This window comes from Semicossyphus pulcher, unplaced genomic scaffold (genome assembly GCF_022749685.1).
Source record: "Semicossyphus pulcher isolate SPU_LCO1_2020_fin unplaced genomic scaffold, fSemPul1.0.p SCAF_1, whole genome shotgun sequence".
NCBI lineage: Eukaryota > Metazoa > Chordata > Actinopteri > Labriformes > Labridae > Semicossyphus > Semicossyphus pulcher.
In genome coordinates, this window is record NW_027211603.1 from 34911773 (window position 1) to 34932660 (window position 20888).

Sequence of the window (20888 nt, forward strand, 5' to 3'; positions counted from 1 at the left end):
TTTTCTTCATTTGTTTTCTCCAATTAGGCCTTCTTTGTTGGTGGGGGAAATCACCTTGGAGATCCCATATCCATTGAGAAAGCCCATGAACACATTTTTGGCATGGTACTTATGAATGACTGGAGTGGTAAGAGCCTTTGCACTACACAATGCACCACACATCATCCTTGCTGTATGTGCTTGTAAGGGGCTTTGTGGTTCCTCCACCACATTATGAAAAACCTGGGATTATGTGATTCAGTCATGGAAAATTTACAAAAAATCTGATAAACCTACTAAAATGTCCTGGAAACAGGTTTTTAACATGATTTGGGACTGCTTCATTTGTTTGTAGCTTATGGTATGCTGCCAAATCAACTCACATGTGAGAATTTGTATCATTGATTTAATTGAAAATCTCTGGAGATGACATGCATTCTCTCACTATCACTGACATACTCTTATTTTGGCAAGAAAAGGAAACCAGATGGCAGTATCCTCCATATCTGCTAGCTGAAGTAAAGACCTCTAACATGACTTGCAATTCATCCTTAGTCCTTACTTGGACTTGAGAAACCGTACCGACTATGAATTTCACACAAAATATATTTAAGGTCTTTAGCTTTTTACAGAACGTAGCATAGACTAGATATGCATGTGCAATACGTGCAATGAATAAATCTTTATTGAAGGGTGCATATTAGCCATATCTTACAGTTCCTATGTCTCTATCCTATGTTCTTTTTCACTAAAAGGTCTCATCGATTGCTTTTCTTCCCTCATTGTGATACTGTGGTTACAATGAAAATGTGATTTATTGTACAGCCCTAGTGTAGATAGATGATGGTGGATAGAGTCAAATTCCACTTTTGCACAAATGTTTAAACTGCTAATATTGATATCAACTTTTAATTTTCCTATTTAGTTGGATGAAAACCAACCCTTGTTTGTCAAATTTTGCAGAACAAAACAAGCAAATCCAAAAATAAGGCCTATGCTGTATGCATCTACATTTGAAATACAAAGCCTCACCAAACAAATACCACTTCTGGTTAGATATTCATGTATATAGCCCTATGCCAATTTTCTATCATCCATATTGTTACCTGTTTACATTTTGCCATTGGCTTAATTTTATATACAGTATGTATTCCATGTATTTTGGAGTTAATTTGGGATTTTTTAATGGATACAATGGTGATTATAACTTTTAATCACCCTTTTGCTGCCCCTTCAAGTCTTCCATAGGTTTTAATGACATGACCTTACATAGACATAGACAAAACTATCATCGATCCTCATTTAGATAGAGACGGGCAACCTTGTAGTAACCAGCAAGAATAAGCTAGATACTGAAAGTATCAAAATGTGAAAATGTCACATTTTCTGACATGTGTTGTCAGAAAATGTTGTCTTACTACAGGGCTATTAAATTAGTGTGGAATGGGGGCTAGTTCCTGAAAAAGGATCCCAAATGAGGGGCCTGTGAAATATCGCTTGAAATATGAATAATCACTTTAGGAGTTACAGATACAGTAAAGAACAACAACATAGGAAAGTGTATATATACTGTATTTTAAAAATGCACAACAGCAGCTTAGAAGTTAGTCTGAGTGAGCCGTTCCCGACATATTGAATTTCACTAATTTCTTTAACGGACAACACCCACTTAAGCGCACACAACTGTGCAAACAAAATATTTTGAGTTGAATAGAACTGTAACAAACACAATATCAGAGCAAATTATTTCTATACTGAAGTTGTATCAGACCTCAATAAAAAGTCCACAACAGTGGCTACTTTAAGTGCATAATATGACAACATTAAGTGGATATCAAGACACTTGAGTAATATTTAGACTGTAACAAACAATTTGCATGAACCAATCCTTATTACTAACCCTTTGTCAAACAGCCTACTCAGTCAGCGTTTGCTAACAATGGATAGAATTATAACATTGACAATGCATAGTATTTGATTAAGGGAAATCATTTCAGAAGTGAAATTGCACCAGACACATCCAAAATCTGTCCACGTGAGCCAAACCACATCAGTGGCTACATTAAGTGCATAATATAACATTATTGAGTGAAGAGAATTATTGAGTAAACTCAAAATGCAAATAACAACCTGCAAAAAATGAAATGACATTTTTTGATTTAGCAAGAGCAGTAAAGTCAGGTGTAGGTTGTCAGAACAATGCGCAGACAGTGGTGCATATGCTGGGCAGTGAGCAATGCACAATTATTAGTCTCAGTGACATTCATGTGTGAGAATGACAATTCACAAGTGTAAGTTTACCCCTTGTATGAGGGAATTCCTTGTGGCTGACTCTAGCTATTGAAAGGATTCATAATTAATAACTAATTAATATCAAATTATGTGAGAACAATTCATAACTTAAAAGTTTTGCATCATTGTCAGACACATACATTGGTGTAAAAGCTGAAGGAGAGTGGTGGCACTCATCTTTGGCTCCTAGAAACGATTAGTTCATTATTGTTGTCGGTTGGTGCGCCTGTGGCTCAGTGGTAGAGTCGGTCATCTTTCAATCGGAAGGTCGGAGGTTCGATCCCCAGCTCCCTCAGCTTATAATTAGTTGATTTAGGCTTGTGATCTCAGGGTTGCTACCAATGACTGTATAGATGGACGCGTCTCCATCTGCTCCCATTGTACGAAATTGATGCCAAAATAGCCCCTGTCATGGGTGCTGCCATCTTGCGTTAGTGACGTGATATGGAGCCAGAGACTGCGCAGTAGAAATCGGCAAGTGAAGCGGCCATAGCCACTTCCGCTAACTATAACACACACTTAACTTACCGGAAAAACCGCAAGGATCCCGCACGTCAGCTTGTTTAACAGCAGAACAGCTTCTTGTGTTGGTCTGAAGTTAACGTTCACAGGTATGGAAACATAAGTGACTGTAGTGATTGTTTTGGTTACATTTCCGCTCGCGGATCGTCCTCCACTCTGCTCACCCAGAACTGATTGGCTGTCGGAGCCGAATTTGTCAACACAGCATCATTTTGACAGCATCAGATGACTTATTAAAAATAAACTTAACACTTGGACGTAAATCAGCATGATAATAACTAGCTATAATGACAGAAACCATGTTTGAGAAAAATGTATCGGGTGTTTATTTTGATTTTATAGTTTTACCCATGTCCCACCTGTTAACATGGAGGAGGCTGGCTTTATGACCTATACTGCAGCCAGACAGCAGGGGGCGCCTGAAATGTTTTGGCTTCACTTTTAGGGAGCTGTCATGTCGTCCATCTTATTTTACAGTCTATGGTTGCTATGAGGTTCTTAGCCATGGTGTACAGTGACTTTACCATTTCATACACACACAAATCGGAGGATCAAGGTCTTTATAAATAAACTATTTATTTAACTACCAACTACATGACTAAAATACTAAACAGAAAATAAATGAATAAATGACGAATAAAGGAGGAATGAATGAGTAAGCACAATGAATAGGTTGCACGATAAAAAAATTATAAATAAGATTGACATTCAATCAAGTTAAATCAGTGACTGTATCTTCTTGAAGGTTTATCAAGGGGTGGCTGTGGCTCAGTGGTAGAATCGGTTGTCTTTCAATCAGAAGGTTGGAGGTTTGATCCCCAGCTCCCTCAGGCTACATGTCTTATTCATTATTAAATTAGTATATTGAAAGCTTTACCTTCAGGCTCAGTTCCCTCTTCACCCTCACCCTTACTACACATTTAGGTTTACCAGGTCTGTCCAACAGCATCCCCCACCATCTGATCCAACTCACCACCAGGTGGTGATCAGTTGACAGCTCTGCTCCTCTCTTCACCCGAGTGTCCAAAACATATGGCCGCAGATCTGATGAAACGACCACAAAGTTGTTGGGATTTGGTAGTAGCAATTTGGTATAGTATTATTAATAATAATTATGATTATTAATATTAATAAAATAATATCTGTCGGAATGACTAATTACGGGGCACCACCCTGGGATCAGGAAATAATAACCAAAAAGAAAAATCGGTCTCAATATTACACTTATAAAATATCAATATTGTTTTTGAATAATCAATATTTTATTATTTTATAGAATTTATTTAACAAGCAGCACCAATAAAAATCAATGTCACTTAATCAAACAAATTACTATCGAACCTAAACAAAGAGCAGTTATTTACAAAGCACAAAGCAGAAGCACACGTGTGTGTGTGTGTGTGTGTGTGTGTGTGTGTGAGTGAGAGAGAGAGAGCGAGTGAGTGGGGGTGCAGAGAAAGAGAGGACAAGATGGCGGCGCTCCCACGAAGGTGGTCGCTCCACGCGTGTGTTCAAAATGGTGGATCAAGTCCGCGTAAATTTAACAAAGAAAACTAGTGTGGCCTGGCCTGATAAACTACACGAAATGGCGTGGAAAAAGGTAAGCCTTGTGCTCATGCGATCTGTACCTTTAAGGTGTGTATGAGTTACAGTGGCGGGCGTTTGTGTGTATGTCGGTTAGTACAAAGGAGGAGAAAGATATGCCGGTGAGGCAAAACAAAGCAGCTCGAATTAGCCGCAGTCAGATTCAGTAACTGTAACTTTATCACGCAGAAACCCAGCGGATGATCACAGATATTTAACTGATAAAGGCAGCTTACTGATCTTAGCATGGTTGTTGAGTTAACCCTCCTGTTATCCTTGGGGTCAATTTGACCCCATTCAATGTTTATCATTCAAAAAAATAATATTTACCTTTTTTTTTTTTTGATTCATATTTCATGACTTTTCCTGATTTGATGGGGACAACTGATTAAGCATAAAATTATCATGCTGATATTTTTTCAATGTGCTGAAGACATATTGCACGCATTGGTGTTCCTGGAGGGGTGAGTGAGACTTTGTAGTGACTAACCACAAATATGTTAGAAAAAAAGGAGATAAGAATAAGTCAATAAATATGTTTATGAGAGGGAGGGGGGGTCACCAACATCAATCAATATGGTTCATTCTGAGAGTCATGAATGTGCACCCCAAATTAGAAAAGATTTGGATGAAAGATTTTCGAGATACACTAACTCTAAACCTGAAAGTTTGACCTGATAGCGGCGCTACAGGAAAGATCATATCATCACCAAAACCAATAGGGTTCATACATCTCTAAATTTTTATTTATTTATTTTTTCTTTTTATTGAACATTGTAACATACATTCTGCATACAGTTGGTACATAATGACTGAGTGTTTTGTTTTTTTTGTTCTACAATTGAAGTTAAACATGACACTCAAAAGAAGAAAGGAAAAGACTTCCTGAGTCTTTCACTTTAAAATCTGACCTAATGGGTTTTATGTACTCCATCCAATTTTCCCAAATTCTTTTAAATCTATCCCCCTCCAGTCTCAAAGAAAAAGTTAGCTTTTCCATCACATGTATAATGTGTATTACCTCAACCCAGTCCTCAACCTTAGGTACCTCACTCTTCATCCATTTTCTGGTAATCGCTTTTTGCTCGCAATCAGCATTATTCTATAAATATGTTTGTCCCCAAATCTTGTAAAATTTGTGTCCAATTTCCCCAGGTATAACACCTCAAATGTATGTGGAAGGTCTGCCTTCAGTATTTTATCCATACACTTCTTAAGCTCCTGCCAGTAGCTGCTAGTGGAGGGACATCTCCAGAACACGTGGAAATGGTCAGCTTTATCAGCTCCACATAATCTCCAACACTTTGTGTCATGATACTTTGTCTGTGCTGGTGTTCTAAAGAATCTAATGATGTTCTTCCACCCGTGTTCTCTCCATGACAAGGAGCAAGTTGTTTTCCACTGCTGCTCATTTATCTCCTCCCATTCTTCCACTGATATGACAATATTCGCCTCCCTCTCCCACCTCTTTTTTAAGACTCCCCAAAGTAACCCCAAAGTATAATTGTGGTAAGATACGGGAGATTTTAGAGAAGAGCAAGGAACAGTCTAAGAAGTGTATCCTGTCCATTCATAGACTTCGCTGCCTATGCCAATGAAGGGGCTGGGCCCGAGTCATAGTACTCTCATAGTTTTGCACAGTTCAGAGAGACATCATTTTCTTTAGGCATCACCCCATTATTCTCATATGTATCGAAAGGTGTAAACTTTCACCATTTTGCCCCAAGCCTAAACGCCTAATCATTTATGAGAGTAGCGTCAATTATATCCATATTCATATATACATTGGAGCTCCAGCCTTAAATTAATTTAGTGTTACGAGCAAACTCTTTAAAGTTTTTCAACAGGAGCAAACATTCACACATCACATTTGATTTTGTTACTTATCTCAAAAGGTGTTTGCCCTGCATGGAGTCCTTTGGTAGCTATTGTTGATCCGTTAAGATTTCTGGAGTTTGCGGATAAACTTCTGCAGCTTCGGAAGAGTGGAAATCTTGTGTGGCTCCATTGTGTACCACTTGAAATGTGTGGCAGGGTATTTCATACAGTAACTCAGTTTCTTGTCGTGGAGGATCCTCTTCATGTTGTCAAATATTTTTCGTTGGTTGATCACCTCTGGGCTGTAAAAAGTAGATTCTGGTCTTTTTCTCCCCGTAGTGCAGATCCCCCTTTTCTAGTGCCAGTCTCAGGATGATGCCTTTTTCTTGGGATCTCAGTACTTAATTAGGATTGGCATGGGTTTGCCTCGGTTTCGTGTTTTAGATTGAAAAGCATTTTTAATAAGCAGAGGACCTCCAACGTGTCGCTTCAAACAACCACGGAATTCAGGTGCTCAGGAAGCCATTCAAGGTCCTGCTGCCATTCAAGGACTCCAGCAGGCCCACCAAGCACAGGTTTAGGCGCCTTGTGTCGTATTCAGCCTGCTGGAGTTCTCGTATCACAGACCCCATATCTATATCCAGTTTATCGATTGATTCAGTAGCCGTTTCAGTGTTGCCCTGATCAGTGCTGATGCGTAGTTACATCTCCTCTACTTGTTCACCGAGCGTGATCAGGGATCCAGGGGTCGAGTCCAAATTACTCTGAATGACACTTGTTTTCTTATTGAATTGCTGGAGCAACACCGTTTTACTTTCTTGAATAGCTAAGTCTGTTGGGTTATTTCACCTATTTCCATAATGGCAGCTTGCAGCAGACCAGGTGGTGACTGTAATTCCAGACACCTGCTTGCCGTTACAATTGTTTGTAGGCAGTGGAGCCGCTTGGGCTGGTATGAGGCAAAAAACGATCTCCCTCTCTATTTCTAAGAATAAAATAATTGACAGAGAGAGGTGATTAGAATGATCCCTTCTAGAACATGCGCTTCACTGGTAACAGCAAAGTAGCTCTGAATTTCTCTGAATCTTTACTTTTTTGTTGTTGTATTTTTATCACGTTTTGTCATGTTTTGTTTCTGTGGGGAGAAGAGTTTGTTCAAGAGAAGAGCTTCTTTGATTGAAACGGAGCAAATCTGGAGGATACCACCCTATTCCAGCTGAGATGGAAAGGTGTTTTCATGGGTGCCGTGCAGACGTGAAGGCTTGGAAATGGAGATGTAAGCCCTTTCTGCCATCAGTCATCATGGGAGGTGTCAACTCTATGCCCAACAAAGGTGATGAGCTGGAGATATTTGTGAAGACTCAGAAAGTATACCATGAGTGCAGTTTTCTGTTTTTTGCTAAAACCTGGTTGAATCAAAACATCTCAGACTCCAGCGTAGATCTACCTGGCTTCACTCTCATATGGTCAGACAGAGATGCTAAAGCTAGTGGTAAGAGAGAGGGAGGGGGTCTGGCTTTATTTGTGAACCAGAGATGGTGATCCTGCTTATGTTGCTGTCAAGGAGAAGATGTGTTGTCTAGATATTGAATTACTGACAGTTGGTCTGCGACCATACTATGTACCAAGAGAATTCAGTCATATAACAATACTGGTGTACATCCGACCCAAAGCAACTGCTGAAGTTCCATTTGAAGTTCTCCATGAAATAGTTGCCAGGATTCAGACTAAACATCCTGAGGCACTTTTAATAATATCAGGAGACTTCAATCATGTGAAGAAGGTTGAGGCCATTCTAAACAACATGGATCATCCACATAACACCTTGATGGATCAAAGAAACAAAGTTGGTGGACGGCTCCTCTCTCTTCACTGCAGGACGGAGAGATATAGAAGATCTTTTATACCCACAGCCATCAGACTTTTTCATTCTTCAGTAAATGGTAGATGAGATGCCAGACAAGTGAATTTCCCTTTGGGGATCAATAAAATTTTTGTTATTGTTTTCGTTATTGTTATTGATTAATCAGTTTCCAGTATTTTGCTTTGGGTAGAGTTCTATAAACATATTTGAAACATATCCTACTGTGGTCAGCCCATGCACGCCGCTCACACCTGCACAGCCGTCTTGAATTCCCCAGGACGAAAAGTTCTAACTGTTCTGAAATCAAAGTTTTCTTCTCGGGTTGGTTGGATATCGCTTCCAATATCCTTGGTGTGGCTTGATCTCTGCAGCTTGGGCGGCCAGACGGCAGGCTTTTCTCCCTCTCTTCGGGGACCATAGGTTAGAGAGAGGGAGAATCACATCAGTACATCAGTCTTAAAGAGCCACAGCAGAAGAACCACGGCAGAAGAGCCTGTCTTCTCACTTTTCCTTGGGTATTATCCTTTGTGAGAGGGGTGTTTTGCATTGGCAGGAACTGCTGACGCCTCCTCATCATAAACCATCTGTTGATTCTCTCAGTTAAACTTAATATTAATTCGCTTCACCTTTTTAATTTGTCCATATTTGAAAGTTTATCTCTCTCTCCTTTGAAATAAGACCAAATACTTAATATCACTTACTGAATAAACTTGATCAATTCAAATAAAATAATTAAACCATTTCAACAACTACTTTGATGACAACCTTAGTTGTTATGACAAATATGTATACCTGTACACATACATTTTATATATATGCATCTGTATACCCTTTTTGTACACCAAATGAGTGAAATAACTTTTGTAGGCTTATCAGTGCTCCATCTACCACTGGAATGTGTCTGTGTCCTGTGACGTGCAGAGGTGCTCAGAGAGATCTTGCAGGCAGATAAAATTTACACAATATTGTAAAACAAATATAAAGCAATCATTGATTCCAATTCTACACTATAGGCTTTATAATCTCACGATGACTGGCTTACAAGGAGGATGAAAATGTGTAATACACTAAATGTTTAAAACAAATACTTTATAAAATATGGTGAGTAACCGAGCACAAAGCACTTATGTGCACATGCATTTCTCCTGGAGACTTTTGGAAACATGTAACATACATATAAATCTAACAGGATAATATAAAAGAATTGAGGAAGCAGAATACGTATTAATTACGGCTTCGGCCTATAGGTTTAAGAACTGTCTGTTTCCTGAACAACTGAAATTCAGAGCGTCACAGAACCGTAGTATCTCTTATCAGTTAAAGGAATGTCAGGGGCATGAGAGGGATAGTGGACAGATAGCCACTCTCTGTACATTTAGAATCAACAATCAACATTAAGCATCAGTCCAGTAACTTCAGTTGGTTATTACACGTAACATATTAGTAAATGTACATTTTAATCATAAAGTTCTTTATTTTCATACAGTTTTGGGAAATCTCCATCTTGTTGCTTTAGTGAGTCTCTTGATGTTAGCCAGAAATCAAGGAAAGGCATCCACCTACAAACGTATGGTATACATCGTATACAAAGCTCAACCCCCTTGTGACATTGCAGGAACTTAATGGCACCAAAGTCAGCAATACCCATAAATCTGACCATGCCTGTACAGAAATAGCCACATTGCAAAGGAAATGCTCTTCAAGTTTGTCTCCAATGTGAAAGAAATGCAATCACGGGTAAGCATCTCAATTGATGAAAGTACCATTCACGGACGTCCCTATCTAATCCTTTATGCAAGATGTGATGTCAGTAGTAAGGGTGATATAGATACTGTTTTCCTGGATATAGTGGAACTTACAGATGGGGTCGATGCTGAATTCATTTATAACTCTTTAATGTTGAGTCTACATAAAGCAGGAATGGATAATGAGTTTTTGAAGACACATCTCATAAGATGGGGCTGCAGTGCTCAAGGGGGAAAGTCAGTGGAATAATTGCCAGACTCAAAAGCGACTTTCCGAATGTGCAGTCTGTATACTGCCTGGTGCACAGATTAGAACTGGCAGTCAAAGATGCTCTTAAAGAAGTGGCTGGCTGTAATCACTTTGAGTTCTTTATTGCAAAATTATACTCGCCCTGTCACCAGTCAGCCAGGAATGTCAGGTTGCTTCAGAAAGAAACGTACAAAGAAAACTCCATATATGAAAAGAAAGAAAAAGAAATCATCTGTATTCAAGGAAATGTCCATAATAAAAATCACTAGATTTTTAGATGTTTCCTTATTACACTGTAAAAACAAGTGTAAGTTTTCTCAACAAAAACTTGAGAAAACTTAAACATTTAAGGCAGCTTACTGCAGTAGGTTTTTGAGTTGAGAGCCCAACTTAAAATCTAAGCTTTGCAATAGTTTTGTCAACTTATAATATTTTGTTCATATAATTTACTTTTCTTTGTTAGAAAAACATTGAAGTTGTAGAAGTAGAGTTGGTCTAAGAATTTGTATTTATACAAATTTGAAACTTTGAGTTAAACCAAGAATTTTATGTTTCTAAAGTTGTTGACTTAACTTATAAAAGTTAGTGTTATTAACTTACTTTTTAAAAATGCAACTGAAATGACAACAATACCAGTGTACAGCTCACCTTTTATACTTTATTACAACTATTGTGCTACATAATTGTAGCTGCACAATATTGCAGAAAAAATTGCAATGTCAGTTTTTCATAATATTGCGCATTCCCAATAAAAACAAATAATTTGTTCAGCAAACTTTAGTCAAATACAATGCAAATAAAAAATCTCAACACCATTTCATGTGAAATACGTCGGATTACTCACTTTACTCAATGTATTTGAAAACGAAATTTGGATCCTCCACATTCTTCCATAGAAGAACAAACAGGCTGTATACAGTAAACAGTATAGTAATGGGAAGCCATTTTCTGGTATTGTCTGTGAAGGTTCTCAGTCTCCAGGTCATGGTTATTCGAAGCTTAATCCAAATGGCAACTTGCATTGGTTGAAGTTCTTCAAGATGTTTCACTTCACGTCACATCCGAAAGGCTTCTTCAGTTCTAAACTGACTGGTAGACGGAGCTACATGGTCAAAAATGGTCAAATAATCCTAACTGATCAGTCTACCTGCTTAGGTCTAAGTGCCGCCTTGTGGCGTTATTGCGCAACTACAGTTAAAGGCACACGGTGCCGTGCTATGCAGTCAGTGAGAGAGCGAGTGCAGAGAGCGAGCGCAGCAGGAGACTTATCCGCTGAACACTGTACTGCGGACTAGATGTCTTCAAGGGTCTACCGGAACCTGAGGACCCGGGACCGGACCCGGGTCCGGGTCGGAACGCCGTGATTAGCGTTCATGATTAAAGTGCTGTGTGTGTCTGTGTGTGCATTTTAACTTGCAACAATGTGTCATTCGCATGAGAACGTGAACGGAATTAAAGTGGGGAAAAAAACGGAATAAAGAGCAACAACGAGTTGAGTGACGTGTTACGTGACTGCAGGTTCAGAGAAAAGTTGAAGCCAAAGCCGATAATGATGGATACCGTTTTCGCTGTTGTGGACAAAAAAGCTAAAAGAAAATGAAGAGGTCTTCGTGGACAAAGAGGACAGAAAGTAAGCGCAGTTAAGTGTAAAACGTGTGTGAGTCTTCTAAACGAGCTGCACTTATCATCCGTCTGTATGACAACAAGTGGACTTTAATTTGATATAACTCGTGGCGCACACCTCTGCGGCGATCGTTTCGCCGTCTGGTCTATTTTTTGTGCGAGCCGCGAACCATAGCGTCAATCCTGGCAGGAAGTCACACATGAAACAACGAGAGAATCCGGTCAATTTTCAAAATTAAAACAATTTTCAAAATAAAACACCGCGATTGACAAATGCGATGTTATATTTGTGTGCTTTCATATAATTGTCAGTATCTAAACAGAGCGCGAGAGAGATGAAGATACACGCATGCACACACACACACACACACACGAAAGAGAGAGACACAAAGTGGACTGGCTATAGGGGGTGCGGGCGGCGTGTCAAAACACACACGCAAACAGAAAGAGAGAGCAAGAGAGAGAGAGCATGATGAAAAAACTGCTCCAAATGTGAGTAAAAGCGGCACGGCGCTTCGGCATCCGGTGTGTCCCCGGCGTAATGGTAACTAGTAATCAGCTGTGAAGACGGTGCTGATCGGGTCTGTTTCTCCCCGCCGGGGTCGGGTCCGCCATAACTCAGTTCGGGCCCAAGATTTCAAATAATAGACGGGTCCTGATCCGGCATTTTTCGGTTCTGCTCGGGTCTGGGTCGCAGCTTTCAAATAATAGACGGGTCCGGTTCGGTTCCGGGTCACACAATTACGGGTCTCTTACGGTTCGGGCATGAAATTTTGCACCCGTGAAGACCTCTACTGCAGACTATACTGTAGCCAAGTAGAACTTGTTGTATGCGTTACTGTGGAGTGGGGACATTATTGTGTGCATTGAACTGAATCCTTGTCGTAGTTATCAAAGTGTGAACCGTATGATTAGCTAGTTAACTTAGCACATGGCTGCTAATGCTAAGGTTTGTTTAGCCACTTTATTTTGCTAATGTCAAACGCCGGGGACACACCGGACGAGAAAGCGCTGCGAAGCGCCGTGCAACGAAAATCGCGTGCGAGCCGGAGCACTTCCGTTCACACCAGACGCGCATTTCTCCGCGCCGGTCGACAAGCGCCTCTGCTCCTCAGCTGTCGTTTACTCACATTTGGAGCTGTTTTTTCATCATGCTCTATCTCTCTGTTTGCGTGTGTGTTTTGAGACCTCGCCCCCACCCCCTATAGCCAGCCCACTTTGTGTCTCTCTCTATTTCGTGTGTGTGCACCGTCTTCACAGCTGATTACTAGTTACCATTACGCCGGGGACACACCGGATGCCGAAGCGCCGTGCCGCTTTTACTCACATTTGGAGCAGTTTTTTCATCATGCTCTCTCTCTCTTGCTCTCTCTTTCTGTTTGCGTGTGTGTTTTGACACGCCGCCCGCACCCCCTATAGCCAGTCCACTTTGTGTCTCTCTCTTTCGTGTGTGTGTGTGTGTGTGTGCATGCGTGTATCTTCATCTCTCTCGCGCTCTGTTTAGATACTGACAATTATATAAAAGCACACAAATATAACATCGCATTTGTCAATCGCGGCGTTTTATTTTGAAAATTGTTTTAATTTTGAAAATTGACCGGATTCTCTCGTTGTTTCATGTGTGACTTCTTGCCTGGATTGACGCTATGGTTCGCGGCTCGCGCAAAAAATAGACCAGACGGCGAAACGATCGCTGCAGGGTGCGAGCCGGCCGCAGAGGTGCGCGCCACCTGTTGTAAGTATATATATATTTATATATATATATATATATATATATACACAGTATATATTAGAGGTGGGGGGCTCAAGTTAGACACTGGATTGGGTGATTTTTAGTTCAGTGTGCACAAATCTGGCAAGCTACAGGATCAAGAGCTAAAGTTACTGCAGAAAATATTCAGCGATGTAAAAATGTAAATAGTTTACTGTATAAACATTGTAAACATATTTTTTACATACTCTCGTCAAATATATGAACAAACATACTGTGTTCACTTACAAGTTGTGCAATAAAGGAAAATGGGTTGTGGTATCTTTATGACAAAAAAAATATCAAGCATCGAGTAATTATTGAAATCAACCTTAAAATGTTATGATATGAGAATGCTGTCTGTCTCTCATACTGCCAAACACACTCACAAGGGAGTGTCATGAATACACTGCTGTTGAGCAGGATCTGTGTAACTGATAACAGGGAGACACCAACAATAAAAAAAAAAAGTATCTTGTCAATACTGACTCTGCTGATGCTGCAAATAATGTCAAGTACTATTGTAAATCTTTAATTTTTTGTATGTATGTTTTTGTGTGAATGTGAAGAATGTAATATTTTGTCATAAAATCCATTACAGGTTTATGATAATGTGATAAGATAAATTTATATCAGCAACTGGTAGAACTGAAAACTACTATTAAATACATGTCGGATTATTTTGTGATTGTACATTGTATTTTGGATGAGAACATTGTTCTTAATGATTTATTAATGTGAGCCCTTTTATGTTGCTAAAGTTTAGCTCATCACAATTCAGAGCTGACCTTTTGAGGCTTTTCAGCACACAGTTTGATCTCTGACCAATCAAGATCCTTGTCCCGCCTGCTTCATTTGCATGCAGTCCACTATTGGCACTTGTGCTACTATTGGACTGTTTGACTTTACATGTTAACTAGTGTGGACCAATTGTCCACTATTTACACTAGTTACGGTCTTTTGGATCTTACAAGTAAACTAGAGAAGTTCAAAAAGATTCACGAGTTTACTAGTAATGGCCAAAATGGTAACTAGTTACACTTGAGAAAGTTTTGACCTTACTGGTTAACTAGTGAGGCTTCAGTGTTGGCTAGTTAACAAGTAAGAGCCGAAAAGGCCACTAGTAACACTAGCTAGGGTCTGTTGGACCTTAATAGTTAACTACTAACAGCTGAAGTGTCCACTGGTTAACTAGTTGGGATCTTTTGGCCTTAAAAATTAACTGCTTAAACACAAATGATCTTACTGGTTTACTAGTTAGGACAGAAATTAGTCACTAAGTAAATAGAGGAACAGTTATTTTCCTCACTAGCTAACTAGCGGGTGATATTTTTATGTCACTAGTTGACTAGGTACTGAAAAATCAGCGCACTAGTCTACATCTGCACACGACTAGTTAACTAGTGTAGTGCTGCAACTGTCATACATGTTAACTAGTGAAGTTTTGTCATGTCACTAGTTCAACTAATTGCACACACATGCCGACTAGTAAGCAGTTTTGTTGGTACCTTGGTCAAAAACACTATCACTAGTGTTACTAGTTGACATTTCGGCTCTTACTAGTAAACTAGTAAACAGTTTTGAGCCTCACTAGTGAATTAGTAAGGTCAAATATTCCTTTACTAGTGTAAAAAGTGGTAGTTTTGCCTCTTGCTAGTTAACTAGTACAGTTAAAAAGACCCCAGCTAGTGTAACTAGTGGTTATTTTGGCCCTCACTAGTTAACTGGTAAGTTCATTAAATCTCACTAGCTCACTAGTAAGGTCAAAAAGACCCTAACTAGTATTGCTTGTGGAAACTAAGGTCTAAAACAGTGATTGTCAACTGGCGGCCCGCAGGCCATATCCTGCCTGTCAAAGCTGAGACATGTTGTTCCGCTGTAGCCTATAAATTTCAGTTTAGTGAAGTTATTGAAACAGAGTGCACCAGCTGGGTGTACTCCTGGGTGTAACGTTACGTCCGACTTAGAGCTGAAGGTTACTACAGACTTTAAATTATGCCCTGTGCACCAGTTAGACTTAGATGAGACTTAAATAAAAGGGCATTAAAACGAGAGAGAGTCATCCTTGATCGGACAGCAAGTTGATTTCGGTTTCGTTTTGTCAGACAAGTCCTGTTTGAAAGAATTAAAGAGCTCTGCCCTCAGCTGCAGCATGTGTCAGACAGAAACGCGGTGCTGTCCCCGCCCTGCAGGTGCTATTTGAGCTCAGATTTCTTGCCGGTAGGGCCTTTGAAAACACAGAGGGAGATAAGAAAATCGGACAACTGCATGCTTGATTATTTATGTTTCCTCATCTTCATTGCTTGGTAACAGTCACAGCTTTTCGAGTGTTCCCGTGGACGCGCATCATGAGACCGGGCGCAGCTACGATCGATGTCAGTTAGACTTGCTGCACTCCATATAAATTCCAATCAAGAAGTCGGTCATAGCTATGTGTGACGAAGGGATAAGACCTTTTTTTTTTACGCCCAGCTGGTGCACTCGGCTCCTGTGAACTGTTGACAGGAGTCCTTGTTTACAGTGACAGACAGAGTTTTCTTGAGAGTCTGGCCCCCAAAGTGTCTGTTTAGAAAAAATCTGGCCCTTGGACAAATCTAGTTGATGACCCCTGGTCTAAAACATCGTTACTAGTGTTACTAGTTGACATTTTAGCCTTAACTAGTGAACGAGTAAGCATTTCAGCCTCACTAGTTAACTAGTAAGACCAACATGGGCTCCAACTAGTTAACAAGTTGTAATTTCTCAGGCCAACATGTTAACTAGTGCGCAACATGGAAATTAATGGGGTGGGATGGTATTCAATGGCAATTTTTATTTTAACCTTGAAAGCCAATGGAAAGCCTCAATGCCCACCTACTCGATATCATTTTGTACATCCTAACTAGTGTTACTAGTGGAAATTATAAACCTCACTAGTTAACTATAAAAGGTCAAAATGTCTTCCACTAGTATAACTAGTATATTTTGGCCCTTACTAGTTAACGTGTCAGAGCATTCAGCTAGTTAACCAGTGCTGTCAACTAGTTAACTAGTAAAAGAGACTGACACTTGATATCAAGGATATTGAATAAATGCTCAAAGGGCTTTCCATAGGTGAGGGTATCTTGAATTTCAATTGTTTAACTGCTGGGACGTCTCAGTCAGTTATTCTGACAGTGGGTTCGGGGGTTCCCCAGGGGTCTGTGTCACTCTGCCAGGGTGTCCATGAAAACTATTTTTCTGCACAATATTGAATATTTTTCTGCACAATATTTAATATTTTGCTGCGCAATATTTTGTATTTTTCAGCACAATATTTCATATTTTTTAATGTACAATATTTCATATTTTTGTACTATTTTTGATCATTCTTCTGCATCACATTTCAATTTTTTTCAGCCCTATATTTTATATTTTAAGACCTGTAATAAGAAATGACAAGGTTAGCCACTATGCAGGATACTTCCTGTAGAGGTCTGGCAGTCCACTGCATTGACCAGTGGTTAATATCATATCGAGCATCTACATGTAGAAGTGTAGAAAAATTGGCTTTGTCCAAAGCTGCTGGCACAACAGGCAGCAATTACTTATTGTTATTATTGTTATTATTACGACTTATCAGTAATAATAATATGTACTACCATTAAACAAAGACATACTTAAATGAAACATCCAAAAGTGTTTGGCGGGTTTGCAGTGCCCGTGGCATGAATATAGGTGTTGGAGATGTTTTGTGTGCAGTGTAAGCATATTTCTGATGTGAAACCCATTTTAAACATTTTTTGCCCAGTGTAGTGAGTTCTGTGGAGTATCTTATACTGTATGAGTTGTTGGTTAGTTAGTTGCATTGAAACATGGATGCCGTTTGATTGATTGACTAAGAAATGGGATGTCTGAAATCTGAATGTCTTTACAGAGTGTTTGTGTGTCTAACCAGGTGTTATCTGAGTAATGTGTGTCCATTTGTATATAAACTGCAATTGATTAGCCATAGAGTAAAGGTAGCGATTTGGAGCATCTAAGCCTCCTTGTGATTTGGGTTTTTGCAGTGGAGTGAAATTGAGCCACATCAGCTCTGACAGCCTGGAGGAAATGATGCCTTTATATGTTATGTGACCCGTGCGTAGAGGGAAAGGTGATGAATGGGCTGCCACATTCCAACTGGTTTGTACACTGGGAGGATGGAGGATTTATTCAAGTCTGAGTAGTCGAACATCTTAGAGAATGATTCAATGAGTTTAATTGTTTCTTGCAGAGACGATTTAAGGTATTGTAGAAAGAGAATGTCATCGGCATACAAATTAGTCTTATGCTGTGTTTGGGGTGTTTGAATTCCTATAATGTGGAGGTTCTGACGAATGGCTGCTGCTAAGGGTTTGATGAAAATGGTAAATAACGAGGGAGAGAGTTGGCATCCTTGCCTAGTCCCCCTGTGCAGTGTGAAGCTTTGTGATGCTAGTCCATTAGTGGTGACGGTGGTTGAAGGTGCAGTGTACAGAATCTTGATCCACTTAATAGGGGAGACCGGGGCAACTTGTCACACTTTTCATACTCTTTTATATATCTTGGGATCAATACATCCTAGTGTTAAAAACTGCATACCAAATGAAAGAACAAAGTCTCAGGCATATATGATGTATTCATTTCATTTTCATATCTTATTTCAGTACAGAGTTATAGGCATATAAATAGTGAGTGTGCACATGTGACGCCTTGCCCCATGAGCGGGTAAGTTGTCACACTATGTGGGGTAGGATGTCACACTAGATTTTTCAACAAATAAAAAAAGAACCAATTCATTGTTGGGTTATTTTTTTAACTTCAAACTCAAAATTAAATTCAGCTACAGAAAAAAAGATTGATTAATCATTGAACTTAAATCAATCCTGGAACATGGCCGTGGCACTGCGACCCAAGTCTATCTTGGACGGCTGTTTGCAAATGGCATTGGATGAAGATGTCTCTGGAGTCTTTTCTTTAATAACTGCCTTTTTTGGTGTTTTAGATTTGTTTTGAATAGATTATAGATTAGATTTGGTTCCCCCACATTTCTTTTGGAATAGATTCTTCTTCTCTTTACCTTTTTTACCTTGTAAAAGGGTAAAAGGCAGGCACAGGCAAGGCAGTCAAGAAGTGCCTCCTTCACTGGTGTAATATATAATTCCTGACCATCTCGTCTCCCTCCCTTCCTTCCTTCCTTGCTTCCTTTTTTTAAAAACACATTCACAAAATTGAAAATTACATATGACAACAGATGACAAGCAGACTCTCTGTCTGTGTATACTGGCAACTTGTCATAGTGATTTTTGGGGCAAGTTGTCACATGTGATAACTTGCCCCAAAATCACTGAGACAAGTTACCCCAAACCACCATGTTGGCTATTGTTTGCTATATCTTAAAGCTAACCTAAAGCAGGTCATTAGCAAAAGTATAACAAGACACTTCATTCTCTCTTCTACCAAGTACAAATATATAATTGTCAAGATATTTAACTAGAAGAAGATTATAACAAAAAATGTCAAGTTCAATTTTTTTTACTTTAGAATGTGAAAATGGTAAATCAGTCCTTATCTCAGTTAACAGTGTGCTTTGCTTGTCACAGAAAAGATATGACATCAGACCAAGTAGATGCACAAAACTAGTATTCAACTTTTAAGTAGCCCCTCTTATGGTGAAAATATTAACAATGTGACAACTTGCCCGTGTGACGAGATGCCCCAGTCTCCCCTACATTGTTTGATGAAATGATAGGAAAGGAGCAAACAGAGCAACCAAGATAGGCAGAGACAGAGAAATTATACAGGAGGGGTTTTCACTAGACACTGTATGAATCTGTATAAATGAAGGTTACCTCTACCTCTATGGATGCTTCAAAGTCCTTCAAAATTTCAATTCAAAAAGTTTACATATTATCAAGTTAATGTTATTCTTAAATTTAGTTTCATTTATTCTTTATTTCAAAATTAATGTATTTTGTTTATCAGAGGTAACTCAGGTAACTAGAGTTCTTGGTCTGCTGCTAAGTTTGGATAGTTTTTTTTGTCTGTGATACCAAACTATTTGGACAATCTCTGTTATTGCCTTACTTTTTTATCATGATTACAGAACCATAACCTGCCTACTTATACAGTTTTTATTTGATTTCCTTTTCAGCCAGGGACATCCAGGCATGGGAGTATGTTCCCCTGGGTCCTTTTCTGGGAAAGAACTTCGGAACCACCATCTCACCATGGGTCGTTCCGATGGAGGCGCTGTTACCCTTTGCAGAGGCCAACCCCATTAAGGTCAGTGGAGCGTTAATAACTTACACCAGTAGATTTAAGTGTCCAAAACTGACCTCGAATTCTGGGTCAACAAATTCAATTGTAGAACATGAAGTAGTTTTGTCATACATAAAAGCAAGTTGTATTTACAAACCATAGGGCATTTTTGAAGACTTGTCCACAATCCTTATCATCTGTCCTGCCTCTCCAAATTTTTTTTAACCAATTCTCAATTTAGAGCTGTTAGTTTGCAAAAAACCAAAACAAAAAAGTGACGTTTATTTATACTCTGTGTACAGTGTGGCAAATTCATTAAAACAATCTTAAAATATGAGACTAACCTGATTTATTTCAAGATAATTTTATTTCAATTAAAACAAATGATTTAGAGTTAAGGGTGTGTTCCCTTCTACAGCATTATGTGGGCAGCTGTGGCTCAGGATAAGAGAGGGTTGTCTTCAAATCAGTAAATCAGCAGTTTGATTCCCCATCCCTGCAGTCCACATGTAGAAGTGTCCTAATGTAAAACACTGTATTTCCAGTTAGTAAGGCCAAATATGGAAAGCCCTTTGAGCATTTATTCAGTATCCTTGATATGAAACATCAGTCTCCTTTACTAGTTCAGTTTTTGACAACACTAGTTAACTACTTGAATGCTGAAAGCCTTACTAGTTAACTAGTAGGCAGCAAAATCTCTGACATGTTAACTAGTAAGGGCCAAAATATCCACTAGTTATACAAGTGGAAGAGATTTTGACAAGTTGTAGTAAGTACTAGGGGCTTTCCATAGTTACCTCAACACGTGGCATAAAAAAAGTACATGCAACTACAAGCTACTTACCCCTGCAGCCAAGTCTATAGTTTACACTGAGGAAAGTCTGATGTAGTGTAGAGCTAAGCCTGACAAGATGAATCTGAGATACATGCACAATGAATATCTATACACAAAACCCCTTTGATTAAAAAAAACATGTTTTGTTCGTCTGGTGTCACCCTTAGTTTAGAAACATTAAATAGTAGGGAAGCTTCTTGAGCCCCTTTCTCACTGGTCAAAAAAGCTGCTAACACCTGGCTTTCTTGGTTGGTGGGAAAGGTTACAATTGGCATTCAGACCAGGGTCAAATGACTCTGCAGTAGACCCGGGTAATTATTGCTTCTGCTGATGATGGGAACACAAAACCCGGGACACACTAATCTCTGCTATCATCTCAACTATAA

The 20888-nt window shown here is 39.3% G+C and overlaps 1 protein-coding gene across 1 annotated transcript in view; it reads left to right on the plus strand.

Annotated features, from left to right (window-relative positions):
• The window catches only part of fah (fumarylacetoacetate hydrolase (fumarylacetoacetase)), a 66709-nt gene that overhangs the window by 14124 nt on the left and 31697 nt on the right, over positions 1-20888 (plus strand). Inside the window, exons 8-9 of the mRNA XM_069662544.1 lie at positions 28-127; positions 19561-19691. Coding sequence (XP_069518645.1) covers positions 28-127; positions 19561-19691 — 231 coding nt within the window. The remainder of the gene's footprint in view (positions 1-27; positions 128-19560; positions 19692-20888) is intronic.